The 23,204-nt window shown below is 47.4% G+C and overlaps 1 protein-coding gene across 1 annotated transcript in view; it reads left to right on the top strand.

Annotated features, from left to right (window-relative positions):
* Positions 1-210: 210 nt before the first annotated feature.
* Positions 211-23,204, top strand: part of GUCY2D (guanylate cyclase 2D, retinal) — a 33,575-nt gene continuing 10,581 nt past the window's right edge. Inside the window, exons 1-7 of the mRNA XM_072940676.1 lie at positions 211-535; positions 18,019-18,760; positions 18,845-19,149; positions 21,337-21,688; positions 22,051-22,135; positions 22,414-22,516; positions 22,901-23,002. Of these exons, the coding sequence (XP_072796777.1) occupies positions 248-535; positions 18,019-18,760; positions 18,845-19,149; positions 21,337-21,688; positions 22,051-22,135; positions 22,414-22,516; positions 22,901-23,002 (1,977 nt within the window). The 5' untranslated portion in view covers positions 211-247. The remainder of the gene's footprint in view (positions 536-18,018; positions 18,761-18,844; positions 19,150-21,336; positions 21,689-22,050; positions 22,136-22,413; positions 22,517-22,900; positions 23,003-23,204) is intronic.

Genomic DNA, 23,204 nt, shown 5'->3' with positions numbered 1-23,204 from the left:
GGCTCGCCCCGCCCTCTGCCCGCCCCTCCCACCGCCCCTCCGGCGAACCCGGCCCTGGGAGGCCAGCAGCGGTTCGGAGCTGCAGAGCTCGGCTGCTCCCTCGGCCAGACCAGCTCTCCTTGAGACCCGCGCGCCCGGCTCGGCCTTGGAGCCGGCCCCCGACGCCGAGGAGGCGCGCACGGTGCGCGAGGCGCTAGGCCGCTACGAGGCGGCGCTGGAGGGCGCGGTTCGCGCACTGCACGAGGACATGCAGGGGCTGCAGCGCGGCATGGAGCAGCGCGTGGCCGAGGCGCTGCGCCTGGCCGGGCCGCTGGCGCGCACGGTGGCCGAGCTGCAGCGCGACAGCCAGCGGCTGCAGAGGCAACTCGAGCGCTTGACGCGCCAGGTGGAGGCGCTGGGCTTGGCGACCGGGCTGACCCCCGCGCCCGGCACGCCCAGCCCTCCGCCCGCCCCAGGAGTCCCAGACCGTGCGCCCCGCCTGGGCACCGCGCGCTTCGCCAGCCACGCCACCTTCTCGCTGTCCGGCCGCGGCCAGGTGAGCCTCGGCGAGCGCGGGCGTCTGTGCTCAGGCGCCGGGAAAGGGGGACTCCGCGACCCTCGCCGCCGCTAGGTCCGGAGTGCGTGCGGGTGCCGGGGCTCTCCCGCCACCCGCCGCTGCGACTCGGTTGTGGGGGTCCGGCCATCTTTCGGAGAAGCCGGCTTAGCCTGCCCTCTGCACCTGTCTCGGGCCTCTCCCTTCTTTGCAGCCGTGCGCTGTTCTGTTCCCCTCTCTCCACTGTGCCTTGGCACTAAGGGCTTGGGCGCTGAAGTGCTGCCCCTCACTGTTCGACACTGCCCCGGGCCTGTGTCTTGGAACGGTCAGCAACCCTTCACCCCCCACCTCCATTCACGCGCTCCCCGCGTTGCCGCTTCACTGAACGCTGACGGCTTGAGTTATTGATTAACCTGGATTGAGAACTCAAGCCCTTCTGTGTGTTGAGCGGAGGAGAATGCAGACTGTTGGGGTGCAGCCGGGCATTTGGAAACTTGCAGGGGTAAATCCTTACCGTGAAAGAAGAGACAGGGGAACCAGGGGGAAAGAGCCGTGGGCAGTCTAGATTTCTGGGGTCAGTGACCGGCCAGAGGCCCACACCGCGTGGGGGTGGGGCGGAGGCCTGTGTGGACCAGTCACGCCCCTGAGCGTGGGGCCTCCTGGAGTGGCAGGTTAGAATGTTCCCATGGTGTGTGCAGTGGCCCTTAGGTGGGATTTTCCACCCTGCCCAGGCATGTGCTCTGGGGTTGGGTTTCCAGGGTCTGGGTAGCCTGCACCTGCTGTCCCTCCTTGGTTCAGTCCATCACACATGCAGAGTCCTTGTGTAGGCTGGGCTGCACCTCAAGGGACCAGGAGGAGGGGGATCAGATTAGCCCTTGCCCCTGGATGTCCCAGCCTGGGTGGGAGATGGCCCAGACCAAGCAGTACCAGCAGTGCAGGCAGCCGGACAATAGTCCCGTCCTAGTGGGCGTCTCAGGCCGGCTTTGTGCTGGAGGTTTAGGGTCTGCTGCTGCTGGTGCAGGGGCGGGTGTGGGGTGCTGTGCCTAGAGCCTCTAAGGGCCTGAAAGGACTCACTGACCAGAGGGACCCTGATGGGTATGAGAGTGGACAGGCGAGTTGTAAAGGCCCCCGTATGCTGGGCCAGGGAGTTGGGCTTTGCTTTGGGGTGGAGGTTCTTAAACGTGCTGATGGCTGAGCCCCCGGGTGTCCCAGTGCTGTGTGAAGTGTCTGGAAATGTGGATACACTTAATTCTGTCCTACAAGCATCAACACTCCTTGGCTAGGCTATAAAATCACCACTGTGAGCTCACACGTGCCTGATAAACTGTGTCATCGGCTGTTTTTGAGGTTTTATTTTAATACACGTTTGCTACTCATCTGCATGTGGAGGCAGCTGTCCAAGTTTTAGAAAACTACTCTTGGAGTCACATATGAATATGTATATGTACACGAATCCACGCGTTCATGTGAGAGGTGTCTCTTCAGTCATCTAACATTTTTTCAGTGGGAATTGGCCAGTGTGGGGTAAGCTAGTTCTCTGGGTTATGGGGATAGTGGGGCACTGGGCAGGGGACAGACAGGGTCCTCCTTGTATCCGACAAGCGCCCTCAAGGATGGATGGCAGGTTGGAGGGTGGCTGGAGCTAGGGGGACTTAGTTGTGATGGTCCAAGAAGAGAGGACGGCCATAGCAGGAGCAGCGCTGGGGAGCGGGAGAGCTGGGGTGCCTTGGACGGAGATCTCCAAGGGGGAATCATCAGGGTGAGATGGTCTTTGGATATGAGCAGGGGGGCAGAGAGCGAAGCCCTGCTGGGGGACTACTGGGGCACAGATCTGGTGGACATGCCAGTTTCCATTTGGGTTGTGCTTAGGATGAGGGGCTGTGGGACATGCAGGTGAAGCTGTCCTGGAGCAGATGGAGTCACAGATCTGGTGGGCTGAGAGTAGCTGAGGCCAGAGGTTAGGGAGATATCAGGCCAGAGCTGGTGGTAGAAGCCCAGGATCAGGTGAGGTCTTCCAGGCAGCTGTGCAGGAGACGGTGAGTCAGGAGCCCTGGGCAGAGGCTGAGGAGCGGCCAGGGAGCCTAGAGGTTCTGGAAAGCCCATTCCTAGACATTGAGAGAGGGGACCCCTTCAGGAAGAAGAGGTTGGGGGTCAGCAGGAATGCTGCAGCCCGTTGGGGATTGAGGAGGGAGACACGGCTGGGGAGTAGGTTCTGGATTTCAGAAGGCCTGAGAGGAGGAGGGACCCAGGCGTAGTTGAACACTGCGGGTGGAGGACGGTCAAGGTGTCCATTGGGGTCAGACGGACGCTCTGCAGCCCCTGAGCACCAGCTCCCTGGGCCTGAGACCGCTTCCCCCGCCCGACCAGCGGCACTGCTCCCCACTTCTCTTGCAGCCCACCTCTCAAGGGTGCGTGCACAGGCTCCCAGCCAGTTTCTGGCAGTGAGGGGTGCTACACAGAGTTGTCCACATGTTCTTGCTCGTGGGCTATGACTGGCAGCTTGTGATCGGACACTGGATTGTGAACAAGGAATCGGGGCTCCGGAGCAAGACTGGACAGTCACAGCTGGGTGCCGGGGCTGTCTGACCTCTCATACTCCTATGTCTGTGCCCCCAGGGGGTCTGGGTGTGAGGGTCTCATCCACACACGAGAGCCAGTGCTCGCGGTGGTCAGGCATTGCGGGGGCTGCTGTTACACTGCTCCTCTGTAACCAGCAGTGAGACTTAGAGACCCTTTGCTGAGACCCTTTTGTTTCCTTCTGATTCAAACAGAACTGCAGGAGTTGGAGGTGGGACATAGTCAACCTATGTGTATGCCTTGGGGTCAATGCAGAAAGAGTTGATCTAGTAATCTGCTTCTGTGTGGGCAGACCTTGACCTTGCTAGGCAGTGAGGAGAGAGATGTATGCCAACATGTTAACAATGATTGGGACTTCCTTGGTTGCTTTCATCATCACCTTCACCACCAGAGGTCAGGGAAACCTTTTGATTAATCAGAGGCCCTGAAAGTGATACAGGAAAGTATTGATTTAAAAGTAATATTTATTTAGGGCTTCCTATGAACTGATTGCTTAAACTGTGGTCCTATTTAATCTTCACAACCACTCTTATCAAATTGGTATGGATAAATCTCAGGTGTATCCAAAATAAGTCTCTGTGTCAAGTTGTGATATTTTTAGGCCTCTTAGGTCTTTAGGTTCATCTGGGCACCAGACGTAAGGCAGTTCAACTTAATGCCCTTGCCCTAAGCAGCTCCAGGTGCCAAGAATTGGCCAATTTGTACTTTGGATTCAATGGATGGTCAAAAAGGATCATAAAGGTAAACTGTAGATTTTCTTTGACTAACCAGACTCCTTTCAACATTGAAATCCTAGACTTCAGAGAGAAGATTAGAACTGGGTTGTGGGGAGATGTGAAAGACGAGTTTCTGAGCATTGACCTTCCATGTAGAATTAACGATAATCTCATTGACTTGGTGGTGGTGGTCATAATTTTCTCCAGTATCTGTATGGTATACAATAAAAAATAGTTGTCCATATCTAGTAATTCATTTGCGAGCCTTACTTGATTTTGAAGCAACAGGACACCTCTACTATTAAGTGGGCTTGCTGGAGTTTAGTTTTTCCTTATAATAAGAAAATATCTTGAAGAATTGACTTTAATTCAGAGTCCTGGGTAGGGGTGTAACTCAGTGGTAGAGCATGTGCTTAGCATGCATGAGGTCCTGGGATCAACCGCCAGTACCTCCATTGAAAAAAAAACAAAAAACAAGAATACTCATCACCAAAATTCTACCAGCTTCATGATCTTTCTGACCTTGAAGAAAGGGAAAATGAAGATACTGTGGCACAACATCGAAGCAAAGCCTGGGGTTCTGTGCTTTAGAGGTGTTGTTGCCGTCCTATGAGGGCAGGAGTCCTGGAGCTGGCATGGCCGAGGAACCCTTGCACAAGCTGGAGGAAGGTCTGATTTCCAGTGGGTGGTGAGGGGGTGGGATTTCTCCTTTTTCCGTTCTTTCTAAAACTCTTTTTTTCAGTTACATCATCACCCTGGCTAAGCAACTAAATCCTTGAGCAGAGTTTTTCAGCCTTGCCATATAGGTTCTTATCTTAGGCAATGCCTGATAGAACCTTTAACTCTAAAATTTTAGAGCTGACGACCTGTCAAGCTTAGGAGGGAAATTTTTTTCCCCATTTTTGGTTAATAATTTGTTTTGTGCTAAAATAGTCCTTTCCAATACAGATTTCTTGTAGCCTTCAGTTATCCCAACAGAATCATCATCTAAAGATTTAAACTCTTGTGTAAATGTTCAGTCCTTTGCTTCCTATACAAGGACTTGAGTGGATAAAGTCAAATGTAGATCCCTGGAAAGGTTTTTCTAGCTGGAACTGAGTATTTTTTCCTAGAACCCGTGGCATTTGGGGTTAGGGTTTTAAGTTCGCTAGTTTGTTGCATTTTTCAGATTCCACATATAAGTGATATGTAGTTCTTGTCTTTCTCTGTCTTATCTATTTCACCTAGCATAATACCCTCCAAGTCGAAGTGTTGCAAAATTTCATTCTTCTTTATGATTGAATAGTAGTCTGTTGTATATATATACCACATCTTCTTTCTCAATTCATCTGTTGATGGAAAAACAAAGGTTAATGCAGCACTCTTGCAATTTGGGTGGACCAGCCCTTAATGGTCCACCAATATTGAAGGACCCTAAACAAATCTGCTTTATTCACTATAGTGTGGAGAAATCTAAAAAGCCAGAAGGCAAAGATGTCAATAAGAAACCTTACTTCAAATTGCCTGAGACCCTAGTACCACAGTCTAATCAAATAAGGACTTTTGAAAAGGCCTGAGTCCCTTGGCCTCACCCCTGGCTGGGTACTTAAGGCCATGTGAGTGGGTAAAATGGTCAGTAGATAGATCAGAGAACTTTCTGGGACTCCTTGACATCAGAGCCCCATACACTTTGGTTCCAAAGCCTGTTGGTGAGTTAGATTGGGAGGATATGGGAATACAACAGTTGATGGAATTAAGGTGAACGTTTGCATAAAAACTATAATGTTTGAACAGACTTTATGTGAAGTGGTTTTGTCCCCTTTACCTGAATGTATTTTGGGGATGGATATTGTATCTGACTTAGCTAGTATTGTAAAGCAGAAGATATAGAATTCTGTCCTTCTGCCAATATGATTGATCATTCGAGATGGGAACCAATAGATTTGCCTGAGCCCACACAGTATGGGACATCTGGTGGACAAAAGGAGATTACCACTTTAATTAATGCCCTGTTAGAAGCTACAGTCCTGGTTGGACAGACTGCCTGTGCAGCAGCCCTGTGTGCAGTGCAGACGTAGACTATGGTAAAACACCACCCAACAATGACCACTGGGATTTTGGACCCAGAATTTTCTACTTGAGAGACAGTTACTAGCTTGCTATTGGACATAATTGAAACTGCCCCTATGACTAAAGGATATAAAATAATACTGAACCTGAAATACCTATGTCTTGGATGATGTTGAAGAAACACTCCAATGGGGAGAGCAGAGCCCAGAAAAGTTCCATAACAAAATGGAAATGGCTTCTAGAGGAACATGCTACCAGGCGCATGCAAGGCGGTACTCAAAAGCAGGTAGTCTCTTCCCTTAGGGCCAATGTTGGATGCACCTGAAGAGCTGCTGGATCCTGTGGGCACTTGGGCCACTTGGGCAACCCAATGAACAGTTCTCTATTGACTGAAAAAGAGCTTCTTGGTTTATGGATGGCAGCTCCAAGATGAACAGACAGCATCCTGTTTGAAAGACCATCACACTGATTGAGGAAGGTAAAATCAGTTTCGCTCAGTAGCCTGAATTGCGTGATGTTGGATCCTGTGTTTGAGTTTCTACCAACCCATGGATGGTGGTTAATGGCCTGGCCATTGGATTGTGCAGAAGGGCAGTGGAAAACTGGACTATTAAAGAGATGCCCATATGGGCGCTGCCTGCTCATCACAACGTCTGGCCGAGGAATCTCTCCGGTCTGAAGCTGATCCTTCAAGCTGATCCTTCAAGGGATCCTTCTTTTCCCCCTGCCCCCACCTCCACATGATCTCACTCCATCCCCCTTGTGGCCTCACCATGCTTTCTAAGGGCTGCCCAGCACCCAGCTCCCAGTAGCAGAGCCTGCTTTCATCTGTAGACCCCTCCACCCTCTGTCCGTTTCATCTGGGTTAGGCTGGCTCCACCCTCAGCCCCAGGTGACCCAGGCCTTGCCACTCCACCACATTCCCAGGTGACCGAGATGAGCTCAGGAGTGGACACTCGACCAAAGTCAGGCCAATCCAAGTTGAGAGACTCAATTCTCAGACTTTTATTGAAGCCATTGGGTGGGTGAGGTCTTTGTGGTTGGAATTAAGCCTGGGACGATAGGAGGTCAGAACTGCTGCAGCCACTTTGCCGCTATAAGAGGAGGGCCTTTTGGACAATAAAGCCAATCACAAAGGCAGGAGAGCAAAGCCTGTGACTTGGGGTTGTCTACACCTGAGTCCAGCCATACCTGAAGCCCTATCCTTCAAGTTACCACTTACAACACACTGTTAAGGCTTTCCGACTTAGTCTCTTTGGCCTCAAGGGCCGTCACAGAATCTACCAGGAGAATCATATTTTAAAGTGGCAGATGAAAGACATAATGAAACATTTCTCTTAGAAAAAAAACAAACTTCAGACATAGCCTACAGCTCCCCCTAGTGGAAAACATTGTTTTTTTTTTTATTTCAGTCCACCACCTGTCCCAGTAGTCTGAATATATCTAGGTTAATTTAGGACATCTTTCCTAGTTCAAAATTACATATAATTGCTGCTATTTATAATCCTGATCGCAGCCCTTTCCCATAAAACTTTGTAGTTCAGAACTATAATCCTGAACAAAACGTCCCAAAATCATGCAGTGAGTTTAGAATGTGCTAGACCATTAGGAATCAAATTGTATAACCAGCAAAAAAGAGAAAAATAAGGAAGACAGAAGAAGAGAAACAGAAAACTATAATGCAGTAGAATTTTAATAACCAGACAAATATAACTTCATTGGCTTCTGATTTCATGGACTGTCCCAAATACCCACCTGTCTTTTCTCTCCAAATCCCCTGGAAATGATCAAAAAGAGAAATACAAGAAAAAAACCTGTTCCATCAAAGAAAAAGCTGGAGAGAATACCATCAACAGAACTGAATATTTGAGGGATTTGAGGAAATGTGTTGTTTCCACTGGGAGAGAGGCCAAGAGGTCCTGGGCTGAGCGCTCCCCACAAAGGAGGACTCCTCGGAAGAAGCGCAGAGAACCGCCAGCTCCGAGCACACGGTCCCGGAGCCTCCGAGCTGGTGCCCAGTGGCCAAGTGCGTGACCCTTCCTCTCTCACTAAGCCAGCAGGGGACTCGCTTGGCTGGTGCAGGAGTGGGTGGACGCGGCAGCGCCCCAGCAAATTCCCGCCGTTTCCGAGCCCCGCCGCACACTGACAACTCTGAGGTACACCGCTGAGGCCAGAGAAGGGGAGGCTGAGGAGAGAGTGACCCTGCCCCAACTTGGCTCCACAGAGCGGTGGGCAGAATAGCCCTGGATGCCCTGGGGTCTGGGTTGCTCCAGTCCCTGCAGCCCCTCGCCTTATCCCTGGGACGCCTGGTGGCTGGTCCAGTCCCTGCAGGGAAATAGGCCCTTTGCCTCCTCTCCACTTACGGAGCATCCAGCGGGCCGACAGCCCTCCACTGCGGAGGGGAGAGGGTTCCATGAGAAAGCAAAAGATGATCTGTGCAGATATCCAGAGTCTCTATTCCTGACCACTTCCATCCACACCTAAGTGTAAACAGCCAACGGAGAATAATCGCACAAGTAAGGACCATGAGCGTCCTGAAAAAGGTAGATCAGGAAGGGCAATCTGGAAAAGAACGGTCCCCAGGGGAATGGAGGAAATACAACAGTATTTAAAATATTCAAATTAACATTCTCAAAAATATGTATCTACGACGTTCATAAAAAATAACAACCTGGTCCATATATGGCATATTATTCAGCCATAAGAAGGAATGAAATTTTGATATGTGCTATGCTGTGGACAGGCCCTGAAAACATCATGCTAAGTGAAGTCAGCTAGATACAGGACACCTTACGATTCCATCTACATGAGGTACTAGAATAAGAAATAAGCAAATTTACAGGGACAGGAAGTAGAATGGAGGTTGACAGAGGGAGGGAGGAGGGAAAGTTGTTGTTTAATGGGTGCACCCAACAGGGGTTTGGGCGAGAGTGCAGAAGACACAGAGGGATGTTGGGGGAGAGAAGAGCCTCCAGACTGAGTGTGATGCAAGGCATCCAGGGCTCCCAGCCTGACAGTGAGAAGTTGCTAATCTGCTGTGAGGCCCCTGAGCCAGCTGAGGTCTTGGGTGGAAGAAGGGAGTCACTGATGGACATGGAGAGTCAGATGCTGTAGATGTCATGACAAGCCTCAGGCCAGGTGGAACCTGCTGCCCCCAGCATACACCAGTCCAGAGGCCAGGCCAGCCCAGCCTGGGTAGGAACCACTAAGGGCAGCACAGGCATAGCTCCCCTCTTCCACTGTGTCCAGATGCCGCTTTGGGAAAGGCAATAAAAAGCGGAAGGCCAGCCCTGTCAAGGAGATGAACTTGGAAGTGACTGTATATTTACTTCAAAGAGAGCATCTAATCTGAAGGAGGCAGATTCCCGTTAACCTGATGGTTAACGTATTTTCTCCTGCTGCTGGCATGAGAAAGGAAGGAAGATCAGTGACGGATATAAAGCATTCTCATCGCAGGCACATCTGAGTGTGTGTGTAAACTTACAACCCTGCTACCTAAACATGAATCAGAACTGAGAACACAATAAACAGTAAAACACGATAAACAAGGAACAATGGTGAGAACGGAAGCCAGCAAAACGTGGTAAAGTCTTAATTGCTTTTCCAAATATTTGAGAAACCTAATGCAGCTGATTAGAAAGAATCATAAAAACAGGAAAGACATAATATTAAAAAATAAAAGACAGTATTTTTGAAAATCTGGAACTAGAATTCTAGAATCTAGATTCTTTTCAACTTTCTGATTGAGATGGGGGGATAATGGTGAGTGGAGAGGAAGAGAAATTTCAAAAGCAAGCCAAAGGAAAAACCAAAATAAAATATCACCTCACACTTGTTAGAAGGACTATTTATAAAAAAGACAGGAAATAACAAGTATTGGTAAGGATGTGGAGAAAAGGGAGCCCTTATGCACTATTAGTAGGAATGTAAATTGGTGCAGCCACTATGGAAAAACAGTACGGAGGTTCCTCAAAAAATTAAAAATAGAGCTACCACAAGATCCAGTAATTCCACTTGTAAGTATCCAGCTGATGGAAATGAAATCACTATCTCGAAGCAATATTGGCACTCCGATGTTCATAGCCACGATATTTACAATAGCCAAGACATGGAGAAAACCTAACTGTCCATCAACAGATGAATGGATAAAGAAAATGTGGTCTAGGGAAGGTATAGCTCAGTGGTAAAGCACATGCTTAGCATGCATGGAAGTCCTGGGTTCAATCCTCATACCTCCATTAAATAAACAAACAAACACACAAACAAACAAACAAACAAACCTAATAACCTCCCCCCTAGAAAAGAAAGAGAAAATGTGGCATAATTATTGGAATATTCTTCAATGGAATATTATTCAGCCATAAAAAAGAAGGAAATCCTGCCATTTGGAACAATATGGATGAATCTTGAGGGCATTATGCTAAATGAAACAAATCGGAGAAAGATAAATACTTGTATAATCTCACTTATATGTGAAATTTTTTAAAAATCTGAACTTATAGATACAGAGAACAGACTGGTGGCTGCCAGAGGTGGGGGCAGGTGGGGCGTGGGCAAAATGGGTAAAGGTGGTCAAAAGGTACACACTTCCAGTGATAAGATAAATGAGTCCTGGAGGTGTCATATACAGCATGGTGACTATAGTTAACAACACTGTATTGTGTGTTTGAAAGTTTCTAAGAGAGTAGATCTTTAAAAAAATTCTCACAAGAGAAAAAATTTATTATGTGTGATGATGGATGTTAACCAAACTTATTGTAACCATTTTGCAAGTGCACATATATCAAATCATTATGTTGTACACCTAAAACTAATACAATGTCAGTTATATCTCAATTTTTTTTAAAAAAAAAGGCAAACCAATCTATAAGGAGAGAAACCAGTGGTTGCCGGGTGGGGGGTGGGAGAGAACTGACTGCAAACGACCACAAGAGAACCTTCTGAGGGGGTAAGAATGGTCTATATCTCGACTGGAGTGGTGATCACAGGGGTATATATGTCTGTCATCACCCCATCAAAGTTGTACGTTTAATACGGGTGCATTTATTGGTTGCGAATTATACCTCTTTTCCTTTTTCCCCCCAGCTTCTAGAGCTGCACTCCTTGCGTTCCCTAACTCATGGCGTCTTCATCCATCTTCAAAGTCAGCAGTATGGTGTCTTGCCTCTGTCCTCCGTTGCCTTCTTCTGTCTCAAATCTCCCTCGGCTTCCCTTTTATAAGGTCGTTGGTGATGGCATGTGGGGCCCAATCAGAAAATCCAGAATTATCTCCCTATCATAAGATCTTTACCTTTATATACATTCAAACAGAAGGACACTATTTAAGGAAATTAGAAGAAAATCTGTATCTAAGAACATGAGAAAATGCCCAAGGTATATTATAAAGAGAAAAATGGAAATTAACAAGCAGCAACCATTTAGAAGATTTAAAAGAAGACCCTATACGAGCAATTAAAATAAAAGACAAAATACCTTCTGATAAACTTAACAGGAAACATGTCAAACCTACATGAAAGAAAAGTTTAGAACACTCCAGGACACAAAAGTACACTGGAGCAAATCAACATATATGTCACATTCTTGCATAGAGAGATTCAACATCATAGAACATTAATTTTCCATAAACTACAAATTTAACACAGTAACAATGGAAGTACTAATTCTTTGGGGAAAAAACTTAGACAAAGTGATTATAAAGTCTATCTAAAAAAATTAATGTGTAAGAATAGCCAGGAAAATTCTGAAAAAGAAGAGCAATGAGAAAGGGAGTGGAAGTCACTCTCCTCCATATTTAAAAATACTGCAATATTTCAGTAATGAAGGAAATATGGTGCAGGTTCATATGAGACAGACTGATCAATGGAAGAGAAGGGAAAACCCGAAAATAGAGTGTTTTTTATGATGACTATAAAGGAAAGCTGAATTAGTCCATGAATAATAATAGGACAATGGGAGCCAGTAGGAAAAAAATAAAGTTGGATCCAATACTGATGCCTCACATCAGGATAACTTCCAAATGGATCATCAAAGGTGAAACTGTAAGTCCTTAAAGAAAACATTGGAGAATTTGTTTATAACCTTGGCAAGTCAAAGGCTTTTAAGATAATAATATTCAAACAGCATTAAAAAATTTTTTAAATGTGCTTGGCAAAATGCAGCCACATTATAAGCAAGCACTAAACATATAAACTGGGAACATTTTTTTTTTGCAAATTGTATCGCAAATGTGTAATTATCCTAACATTTAAAGAGCTTTAAAATTACGAGAAAAAGACCAATAACCTAATAGAAAAATGAGCAAAGGATATAAACTATCAATTCACAGAAGATGATATTCAAATGGCTTAGAAATGTGAAAATATATTCAGCCTCACTCATAAGAGAAATGCAAATTTAAAATATACTGAGATATTTTTGTGCATTTTTTTCAAATTATCACATTGGAAAAATTTTAAATGCACTCTGTATCCAGGCTGTGGGCAAAAAGACACTCTAGTTATTGCTGGTAAATTGGTATCATCCCTGTAGGGGACAATTTGGCAACATCCATCCAATTTACAGTGCATATATCCTCTGATTTTTTTTTATACCCTTTGATTTTGCAGTTTTCCCTACAGGAGTGCTTGCACACATGCAAAATGAGGTCTGTAGAGGGTTATTTGTTGGAGTAGTGCTAGTAATAGCAAGATTAACTGGTTAACCAGGTTATGGTGCCTTCATCAATGGAATATTATGCAGCTGTAATCAGCTCTCTATGAAACAAGAAATGGAAAGGCTTCCAAGATCTGTTGTTAAAATAAAATAGTAAGGTACAGAAGAGTGTTACCTTTTACATAAAAAAGGGAACCATAAGAAAATATGTTTTTATTTGCTTGTGTATGTAGAAGGACCTCCAGAGGAGACAGAAGAGTTTAACAATAGTTACCTCTTTGTGGCAAGTGGGGTGACAGGGGACAAGGGTGACCAGGAGACTTTCACTGTAGTCTTTTTTTACCCCCCCCAATTTTTAACTTTTTCCCCACTGTATTCTTTATTTATTTTATTTTTAAACATGTAAACGTATTTTTGATAAAGTAAATATAAAATATTTTGAAGGAGGGAAGCAAATTGTAATGCAGTACATGGAATGATTTATTTTCTCATATAAGCATTTCTAAAAGCTAGTAACAGAGGTGATTGTGAAACTTTTTTACTATCATTTTTCACTTACACATTTTTGTATGCTTTCATTTGTACATGAAGCGTGCATTATTTCTGTAATCAGAAAGAGAAAAAATGGTGATTTTAAATTTATTTTCTACTTTAATAGGGAAAAACGATCTATTTCTATGTTCCCTCCTCACTATTCTTTAACCATTACAACTGCAGTTTAATGGAATGCTGGCTTTCACCTTGTATTTTTTTTAGATTCAGTGTTCTTTGCTAACTCAACTGGAATTACTTTTTAAGGCTTAGGCTCCGCTAGGACTTGTCTGCTACTCTGAGACTCAAGCCGGATTGGTTTCAAAAGTCTTTTTGTCTCATTTAAATTTAGAGGATCACTTTTTTTTCTTTGTCTACTGCTGCAGTGACTCCACAAACAGAGACTTCTAATTCCTTCTGTCAGCTCCAAATTTAATGACTTTATGGGAGGCTGGAAAGGGACTAAAAATCCCAGAAGACGTTTTCCCTTTCCCTCTAAAGAAGGAGAAGAACCAAGACCTGCCAGAGGGGGCGCTCCACCTGCCGCTGAGGTTATTTATAGGAGTTGGATTTAAATGTAATTCAGCCCCTTGGTAACTCCAGCAGAACTGCTTCTTTAAGAACAGCCCCCCCCCCTTATGTAAGAGGGCTGTTTTGCTTCAGTGCTTTACAGATTGAAAAGAAATTTAGCTGGCAACAGCAGAGAAACTTAAATAAGCTCAGCTATGGGTCACTGGAAGGGAGGGCAGTGTGGTGGCTAAAGTCTGGCTGTGTAATCTTGGCGTGAGGACCAGGACGGATTTAAAATATTCTGCCTCGTCCCAATATAAAATGGTGCAGCCTCTGAAGAGATCAGTATGGCAATTCCTCAAAAAAATTAAATATAAAATTATTATCTGATCCAGCAATTCCACTTCTAGATATATACTCAAAAAATTGAAAGCAGAGACTTGAACAGATATTCATAACCCATATTCATAGCAGCATTATTCACCATAGCCAAAAGGTGGAAGTAACCTACATGTCCAGGGAGGGATGAATGGATAAACAAAATGTGGTCTTTACATATAATGGGATATTATTCAGCCTTAAAAATAAAGGAAATTTGGACACATGCTACAACATGGACAAAATGTGAGTACATTATGCTAAGTGAAATAAGCCAGTCACAGAAGCACAAGTACTACATGATTCCACCTGTATTTGATACCTAGAGTAGTGAAATTCATAGAGACAGAAAGTAGAAGGGTGGTTACCAGGGTTTGAAGGGAGGGAAAATGGGAATTATTGGTTACTGGATTTTCAGCTTGGGATGATGAAAAAGTTTCAGAGATGGATAGTGGTGATGGCAGTACAACAATGTGAATATATGTAATGACACTGAATTATACACTTAAACCTGGCTCAAATGGTGAATTTTATGTTATGTGCATTTTACCACAGTTAAAAAAATTTTTTTTAAATTCTGCTCCTCATCCCTATCTACAGTACTTGCCAGTTTGCAGACCCTAGAAGAAAATCAGGAGATCATGGAGTAAGCCAAATCACTCCCTGGGCCTCAGTCTTATCATCTGTGAAGTGGGAGGGTTGGGTGGAGAATCCATGATTCCAACTAGAGACATTGTGTCAGAAGAGGAGAGATTTGAAGGAAATAATCTTTATGGAAAGTAAGACACCTAGGACTATATAAGTGAACACTGATGCCTACTAAATTTTGAGACTCTACTACACGTCAGACATAAGCATTTTTATTAACATTAAAAAATTTTCATTATCAAATATTTAGCAAACATACAAAAAAAATCCCTAAATATAGTGATTGTGTCCACCTCCATGAGGTCATAACTCTTTGTTCATTGCTGTATTCACAGCCTAGAACAGTGCCTCACACACGGTAGAAATCCAGTGGGTGTTTTTTGAATGAATAAATGACTTCTTTTACAAGTCCCTTCATATGCAAATAGATGTTAGTTTCTCTAAGGTAATTCCTATAAGTGGAATTGCTTCAACTCTACTAGGTTAATTGCCAAACAGCCCACCAATTTACATTGTCATCACAAATATGTAGGGTTTGTGTTTCCTCAGATCCATACCAATATCTGATATTGTCACATTTTATCTTTGCCAGTCTGATAAATGTTAATGGTATCTCATTTTTAATTTTGCATTTCCTTGATTATTAGTGAAGTTGAGCATTTTTCCTTAGGCTTTTCGTATGACTTGCCTTTTCATTCCTATGTCCATTTGTCTACTGGGTTAACTTTTTCATATCTTACATATTTTGGATACTAACCCTTTTTTAATATTTTGCAAATATCTTCTTGTCGGTGGCTCATGTTTTCTCTCAGAGATATGCTTTTTGACCAGAAATTTTATTTTTAATATTTTCAAAGTTATTAATCTTTTCCTTTATGTTTGCGCTTCATGTGTTTTGTTTAAGAAATTCTTTCCTACTCAGAATTGATAAAGGCATTCTCTTTTTTAATCTGAAAGTTTTTTTATGAGTTCTTATTTGGAAGTAATTTCAAAGTTACAAAATACTGCAAAAATAAAAATAGTACAAAGAAGACTTATATACCCCTTACCCAGATAGTGTTAGCATTTTATCGAATGTGTTTATCATTTGGTGTGTATAATATATATAACATATAGTATATAATATAAAATAGATACATATATTTTTCTGAACTATTTGAGGGCAAGTTGCGTACATTATGGTGCTTTACAGCTAAATACTTCAGTGTATTTTTCCTACAAATAGGGATAGTCTGTAACATAACTGCAGTACAGTTCAAAATTTACATTGATGAAATACTTTTATCAAATCTCCCATTCATGTCCCAGTTTTGTCAGTTGACAGATTTGATGTTGATACACTTCATAGCATTTGTTAACCCTGGGAACCCTATAACCTTATAGCAGCTTTAACCCTTTATACAGGCTCCAAACTAGAGGCAAGTATTGCATTTAATTGTCATATCTTTTTAGCTCCCTTTAATCTGGAACATATCTTCAACCTTTGAATTCTATGATATTGACATTTTTGAAGAATACATTTCTCTCCTGTTTTTTTTTTTTTTTGTAGACTGTTCCTCATTTTGTGTTTATCTGCTACTTCCTTGATTAGATTGATGAAATGCACTCTCAGCTGGAACACTGCATAGGTGAATACTGTGCGGTGTTGCATCTGTGCAGTATTACATAGGTGTAGTATTGTGTCTTTCTTGGGTTACATTGTCTGGAAGTACACAATGTCCATCTGCCCCTCATTGGTTGACCAACACTGGTCAGAGTGTTGTCCGATTTCTCCACTGTGTAATTACTGCTTTTTATTTTTTTGCTCCCTTTGAAACTCAAAAACAGTCTAGTCTCTAAGAAGGCACCTTAAGATATGGAAATAACCTCATCAAAATTTCTCCCTAGTTTTACCATCCACTGATCATTCTTGCCTGATCCAGCCTTTGATGGTTGAACAATGATTTACTAGTTTTTTAGTTTTGTTTTTATGTATGTCTTTAACCTGGAATTGCAATGATTCACTAGTTTTTTAGTTTCGTTTTTATGTATGTCTTTAACCTGGAATTGATTTTTATATAGTGTGAAGCAGTGATCAAATTCTATCTCCTCTCCACCTCCAAATGGCTAATAAATCAGCTCCATTTGTAAAATAGCTCATTCTTACCCCACTGATAAGAAATGTCCAGTTCTTCATACATCAAATTTCCATTTTTGCTGGGTTTGTTTCAGCTGCTCTCTGTTCTGTCCAATTGGTCTATTTGTCTATCCCTGCACCAACACTACAGTGTTTTAATTATTATAGCTTTGTAATAAATTTTGCTATGTAATAAGGTAAGTATCCCATTATATTCTTCTTTGAAATTGCCTTATCCATTTTCAGTTTTGTCATCCTGGCAATTATACTCATTGTCACAGGTGATTTTCACAACCTTCAGAGAGATTAACTTTCCCAAGATCACAAAGCCAATAAGGAGGAATTTGAACTCAGGTCTGCCCAAAGTCAGAGCTCTTTCCATTACTTCCTGGGGTTCTACCTTCCCAAGGCCAAAAGGATGGTTACCTAGACATGGAGAAGTGGAGGTCTGAGAATCAAGTGTGAGCAGATGAGACAAAAAAGGTAGGGATCAGGCTGGTTTGGGTTTGGTCTCCGGGTGTAGACTTTGCCAGCCAAGGGATGGGGCTTGGCCTTCGCTGACAGAACTGGAAACAAGATTGGAGGGACTGAGACCCTAAGATTGATCACCCACAGGTGTCCATGCGCACATCTTGTCGTCTTCCAGGCTGAGCAGGGTAGTGTGGCCGCAGCCTGAAAGGGAGGCCTCAAGCTGCTTTTACACTGGGGGTTGTGGTGGGAGGGTTAGGAGACATGGAGGGGAAAGAATCTGGCTGGCTGCCTGGAAGCTAGGACAGATCCCACCCCAGTGAGCCCCATCTTCCATCAGCCCCTCCCTGCCTGATTAAGAGACCCTAATCAGCTTGTAGAGATTAAGGGCTCTGGCCTGCTGTTCCCACACCCCCCCGCCCTGGGCCCTGGCAAAGGAGACCTGTGGGAGGGCGTCAGAAGGATCGGCCTTGTGACCCCCTCACCCTGGCCCTGGGCCCGAGCCCCGGACTTTCTGGTGAGTGGCAAAGCCCCCTCCACACGGACTCCACGTCCCTTCTGCTGGGGAGAGACGATGGAAGGGCGTAGGAGTGTCCCCACCGGCCTTCTATGGCTCTGAGACGGGGGAGGGGCGGACAAGGGGGAGCGGGGAGCAGAGCAGGCGGAGATAAGGGGGTCCTTCCAGGTTATGCCCCTGACCCCATGTAGTCGTCCCGGCAGGCGGAGTGGAGTTTGAAAGCAGAGACAAACCGCGGGTTAATTGGGCTTTGCGAAACTGGAGGTTGCAGAGAGCTCTGGGGATCGCAACCGCTCATCCTGATTTTTTTTTTCAATGCTCCCAGAAGTCGGCAATGACCGCCTGCGCCCTCCTCGCGGGTGGGTTTCGGGACCGTGGGCTCCGCGCCCCCGCGCACTGGGCTCCGTCTCCGCCCCGCCTTCCCCGGACCCCGCCGGGGCCCCGGCCTCCGCTGCGGCTCCTGCTGCTGCTGCTGCTCCTGCCGCGCTCCGCCCTCTCCGCCGCGTTCACAGTTGGGGTGCTGGGACCCTGGGCCTGCGACCCCATCTTCGCCCGTGCCCGCCCGGACTTGGCCGCCCGCCTGGCCGCTGCCCGCCTGAACCACGACGCTGCCCTGAAGGGCGGCCCCCGCTTCGAGGTCGCGCTGCTGCCCGAGCCGTGCCGGACGCCGGGCTCACTGGGGGCGGTGTCCTCCGCGCTCACCCGCGTCTCGGGCCTCGTGGGGCCGGTAAACCCCGCAGCCTGCCGGCCCGCTGAGCTACTGGCCCAAGAGGCTGGGGTCGCGCTGGTGCCCTGGGGCTGCCCCGGGACGCGGGCGACGGGCACCACGGCTCCCGCGGTGACGCCCGCGGCGGATGCCCTCTACGCCCTCCTGCGCGCGTTCCGCTGGGCGCACGTGGCCCTGGTCACCGCCCCCCAGGACCTGTGGGTGGAGGCGGGACGCGCACTGTCCACCGCGCTCAGGGCCCGGGGCCTGCCCGTTGCCTTGGTGACCTCCATGGAGCCCTCGGACCTATCTGGGGCCCGGGAAGCCCTGAGGAGGGTCCGGGATGGGCCCAGAGTCAGAGGTAGGCTCCCCTGCAGGATGTGGGGCGGTCGGCCGTCCTGAGGGGCAGCGGGCAGAGCACCGAGCCGAGTCTGTGTGTCCGCAGCAGTGATCATGGTGATGCACTCGGTGCTGCTGGGCGGCGAGGAGCAGCGCCGTCTACTGGAGGCTGCAGAGGAGCTGGGCCTGGCCGATGGCTCCCTGGTCTTCTTGCCCTTCGACACTCTCCACTACGCCTTGTCTCCAGGGCCAGACGCCTTGGCCGCGCTCGCCAACAGCTCACAGCTTCGCAGGGCCCACGATGCGGTGCTCACTCTCACGCGTCACTGTCCCACGGGAAGCAGCGTACTGGACAGCCTGCGCAAGGCCCAAGAGCATCGGGAGCTGCCCCCTGACCTCAATCTGCAACAGGTAGAGGGACCAGGGAGGAGAGAAGAAAGGAAGAGAGCTGGGGAAGAGCGCAGAGATTCGCCAAAAGGGCAGAGGAGGCTGGAGGCAATGGGAAGAGAAGTGATTCGAGTTGATGAAAGGAGAGGAGGATGCCAGTAGGGAGAGAATAACCAGCAGCTCTACCTGTCCTGGAGTTTCCTGCGTCATGTAGAGGCTCTCATCTTGCTTTGGGCATCCTAGTGTATTGGAAGTGCTTCTAGAGAGTAGGCAACGAGACTTCTCAAGGCCAACTCCAAGGAGCAAACTCTAACAAACCCTACACTGCAACGTCTTTTGCAGTCTCCTTAAAAGTATACCCACTTCCAACATCACCATGACATACAGACTATAATAAACAGCTGGTGTTCCTAAGAGAGCAGGAAGGAGGGAGGATGCAAATCCAGCCTCCATGCCCAATTCAGAGGTGTTTCCTCTGGGGCTTCATCTGGTGGTCTTAACTTTTTGAGAGCTTTGCATCTTATGAGAAGCAGAAAGGTCCCTAGGTGGAGCCAAGGGCTTCTATAATCATTTAGATTCACAGCTTATTCCCAACAACCAGCTGATAATACCCAGGATTCCCTGAGAACCTAGAATCCCAGTTCAGACCATATAGTTCCACCCCGTTCATAAAAGTGGGGGCTAGAAACAACTAAGAGAGAAGAGAAGTTAGATGTCAGTGGGCAGTAAACCAAGCATCACAAAGACTCTACTCAAAGGATTGTACATGAGAGAGTGCTGTGAGCCAAGAGGGGCTGAAATCTTCCCCACCAAGTCCCCTAGTCGCCACCAAGAGGATTCGTCGAAGACAATGGGGAGAAAGGATGGGAATAACCAGTAAGAAGTGGAGAACAAGAGTTAGGAATAGTGGTAAGATGGGCTGGAGGGCAGGTAGAGAAAAAGAGGTGGGGGAAATGTTGGGAGGGGAGTGGACCCTCTTCAGTTCTTAGTAAATAGCACAGCCTTCCACCTAGCTGCCCAAGTGAGACCCTGGGAGTCACCCTTGATTCCTCTAACTCTTCCCCCAACACGCAGGCATCAAGTCCTGTCACTTTTGCTTCCTAAAGGTCATTTGAATCAGTCTACTTTTCCATTCTCACAATCACTGCTCTGGTTCAAGTCACAACACCTCTGGTCCAAATCCCCAAACAAAATCTCCCAAATGGTCTCTGCTTCAACATTTACTTACCCCAGGCCTTTCTCCACCCAACAATCAGATCGAACTTTGGGAACCTAACAAATGTGACTGTGTCACCTGTTCAAAGCCTCCCAGTGTCTTCTCTCACCCTGGATAGATGCAGGTCCCTTCACTGGTTTATCAGGTTTCTGTCTTCCTCTTTCTGCTTCTTTCTTGAACTTCAGCCAGACTGAGCTACTTTGGGTTCCCCAATATATCCTTCTTGTTTGCCTCTGTGCTGCTGGTATACTGTTCCCTTTCTCCTGCCCCTCCCCTCCCCCAGTAATTTCTGATTCATCCTTCAGGGATGGTCACTTCTGGAAGCCTCCTCCTCCCCCAGCCTGTGTTGGGGCTCTCTTTCCTGTCTCCTCAATTCCTTCAGTTACCCCTACCCTCACTCACTGCTCTGCGTTAACATCCCTGTCTCTCCCACCAGTTGAAACATTCCTCGAGATAGAGACTCTGTCTTGTACCCTGATATATCCCTAGTGCTCTACACCGTGCCTGGCCCTGTGAGAGATGCGAACTGGGAATAATAATGAGGCCTGATGAGATCAGGTAGTAGTCTTGGGAAAAGAAAAGAAGGAATAATAAAAAATAGAAGCCAACCAAAAGGAGGGAAAGAAGGCTTTCAGTGAGTGATATGTAATAATATTAAAAATATATGCAGGACAACCAAAAGGAGAGGGACAAGAGGAGCTGTAGGTGATAGAGTTAGAAGTAACCAATGATGAAAAGAGCCTAAGCATCCTGAAAAGAGGGAAGGGCAGTGGGGAAAATGAGTGGGTTAGCCAACTGGGGAGAGAGGAGGAGCAAGCCAATGGGGAGAGAGGAAGGGAGAGCCAATGGGGAGGGATATGGAACCACTAACTAGGAGGTGCAAACAGTCGGTGGGCTTGAAGGGCTTGAAGGGCCCAGTGAAAGGATAAGCGGGGACGGTAAGTCCCCGTTTGTTTGTGGGCAGTGACCCTGAGCCCCCTACCCGTCTTCTCCAGGTATCCCCACTCTTCGGCACCATCTATGACGCCGTCTTCTTGTTGGCTGGGGGCGTGGCCCGAGCGCGGGCGGCCGCAGGTGGCAGCTGGGTGTCGGGAGCAGCCGTGGCCCACCACGTCCAGGATGCCCAGGTCCCTGGCTTCTGTGGGGCTCTGGGAGGAGCTGAGGAGCCTCCGTTTGTACTACTGGACACAGATGCGGCTGGAGACCAGCTGTTCGCCACATACGTGCTGGACCCCACTCGGGGCTCCTTCTACTCCGCTGGGACCCCAGTGCATTTCCCTAGAGGGGGAAGGGGGCCTGGGCCTGACCCTTCGTGTTGGTTTGACCCAGACGTCATCTGCAACGGAGGTGAGGGCGAGCACCCCAGCCCCCACCGGGGCAGTCACCATGGATCCTCCACAGAGTGGTGAAAGAGAGTGAATTCTCATCCTGAAACCCCTGTTCGAGGCCCTTTCAAGTCCTCCTCAGAGACCCCTGGCTTGTGCAGGACCCCTCTCTTGCCAAGCCCCTGGAGCCCTCTTGGAACCTTTCTAGCAGTCCCAGATCCTCTTCCCCTTGCCAGGACCCATGACCTTTCCCTAGATCCTGTTCTGGGATCCCAGCCCCTTTTCCTGGAGCCTCCAGGATTTGCCATGACTATATACCTCCATAGAGAGGGTGCCTTCCCTCCACCACAGCTCTCAGCATCCCTGCTCTCACTGCCCCTCTAGGTGTGGAGCCCGGCCTCGTCTTTATCGGCTTTCTCTTGGTGGTTGGGATGGGGCTGACAGGGGCCTTCCTGGCCCATTATTTTAGGTGAGTAGGGGGGTTTGGTAAGTAGGAGATGAACTTGGCTTCCCACCTGCCAGAAACACCACCGTGCAGCAAAGACAGCAGGCTGGGCCCACTCAAGAGTAGAAAAAGGGAGGGTATTTTTTTAGAGGGGAGGAGGCAGGAGGGGTCCTGGAGAGTTAGCAGAGTCTCAGGGGATGCTTTAGGGATGGCTGCCCTCCTCTGAGCCAACATTATCCCTCCTTGGCTTCCTCTCATGGACTTTGGTCCCCTTTGCGAAGATGACCTCCTTCCCCTACCAGGCACCGGCTACTTCACATCCAGATGGTCTCTGGCCCCAACAAGATCATCCTGACTCTGGACGATATCACTTTCATCCACCCACAAGGGGGAAGCTCTCGAAAGGTGGGGTAGCCAGGATCCAGCTGTCCTCCCCTGTATATTTGGTCCCCTGCCTGGGCCAGCCCTTACCATAGGCCCCACCTGGGAAGGCCTGGTTTCTGCCCTAGCTCTGTCCCAGGTCTGAGCGCTGGGGAGCACCCTCGTGTGTGCAGTGAGGGTAACAGCCCCTGTCCTGACTGATTTCCTGGGGCCTTGTTAAGCTCCAACAAGTAAGTAAGTTTGCTCTGTAAGCTGTAAGGTGTTGTGTATTTGGGAAGTAATGTCATTACCACCTTCCCTCACTAAGATGTCTCCCCCTCCCCCGTTTAATCACTAGAACTCAGCCTGACTCAGGACTTTGACCCCTACAGTATATTTTGACCCCATGCATTGACCTCTACCCTCCAGGTGGCCCAGGGAAGTCGACTGAGTCTGGCCACCCGCAGCGTGTCAGACATTCGCAGTGTCCACAGCCAGGCCCCGGACAGCACAAACATTGGCCTCTATGAGGTGAGCCTGACCCCCCAGCCAGGCCGAGGTGTATTCCTGGAACCGAGTCCTACACTGCAGACACCCGGAAATGGGGCTGGGAGCTCAGAGTGGGATCTAGGGAAAGTTCATGGATTCCTCAAAGAGGGGCATCTGGGAATCCTTCCTCCTGGGGGATTTTCCCTTAGCCATTACCTAGGTGAGGGCTCTTCAAAGGCCAATC

Source organism: Vicugna pacos, chromosome 16, assembly GCF_048564905.1.
Source record: "Vicugna pacos chromosome 16, VicPac4, whole genome shotgun sequence".
In the NCBI taxonomy this organism is placed as follows: domain Eukaryota; kingdom Metazoa; phylum Chordata; class Mammalia; order Artiodactyla; family Camelidae; genus Vicugna; species Vicugna pacos.
Note: the sequence above shows the minus strand (reverse complement) of the source record. Positions and strands in the feature narration are given on the sequence as shown.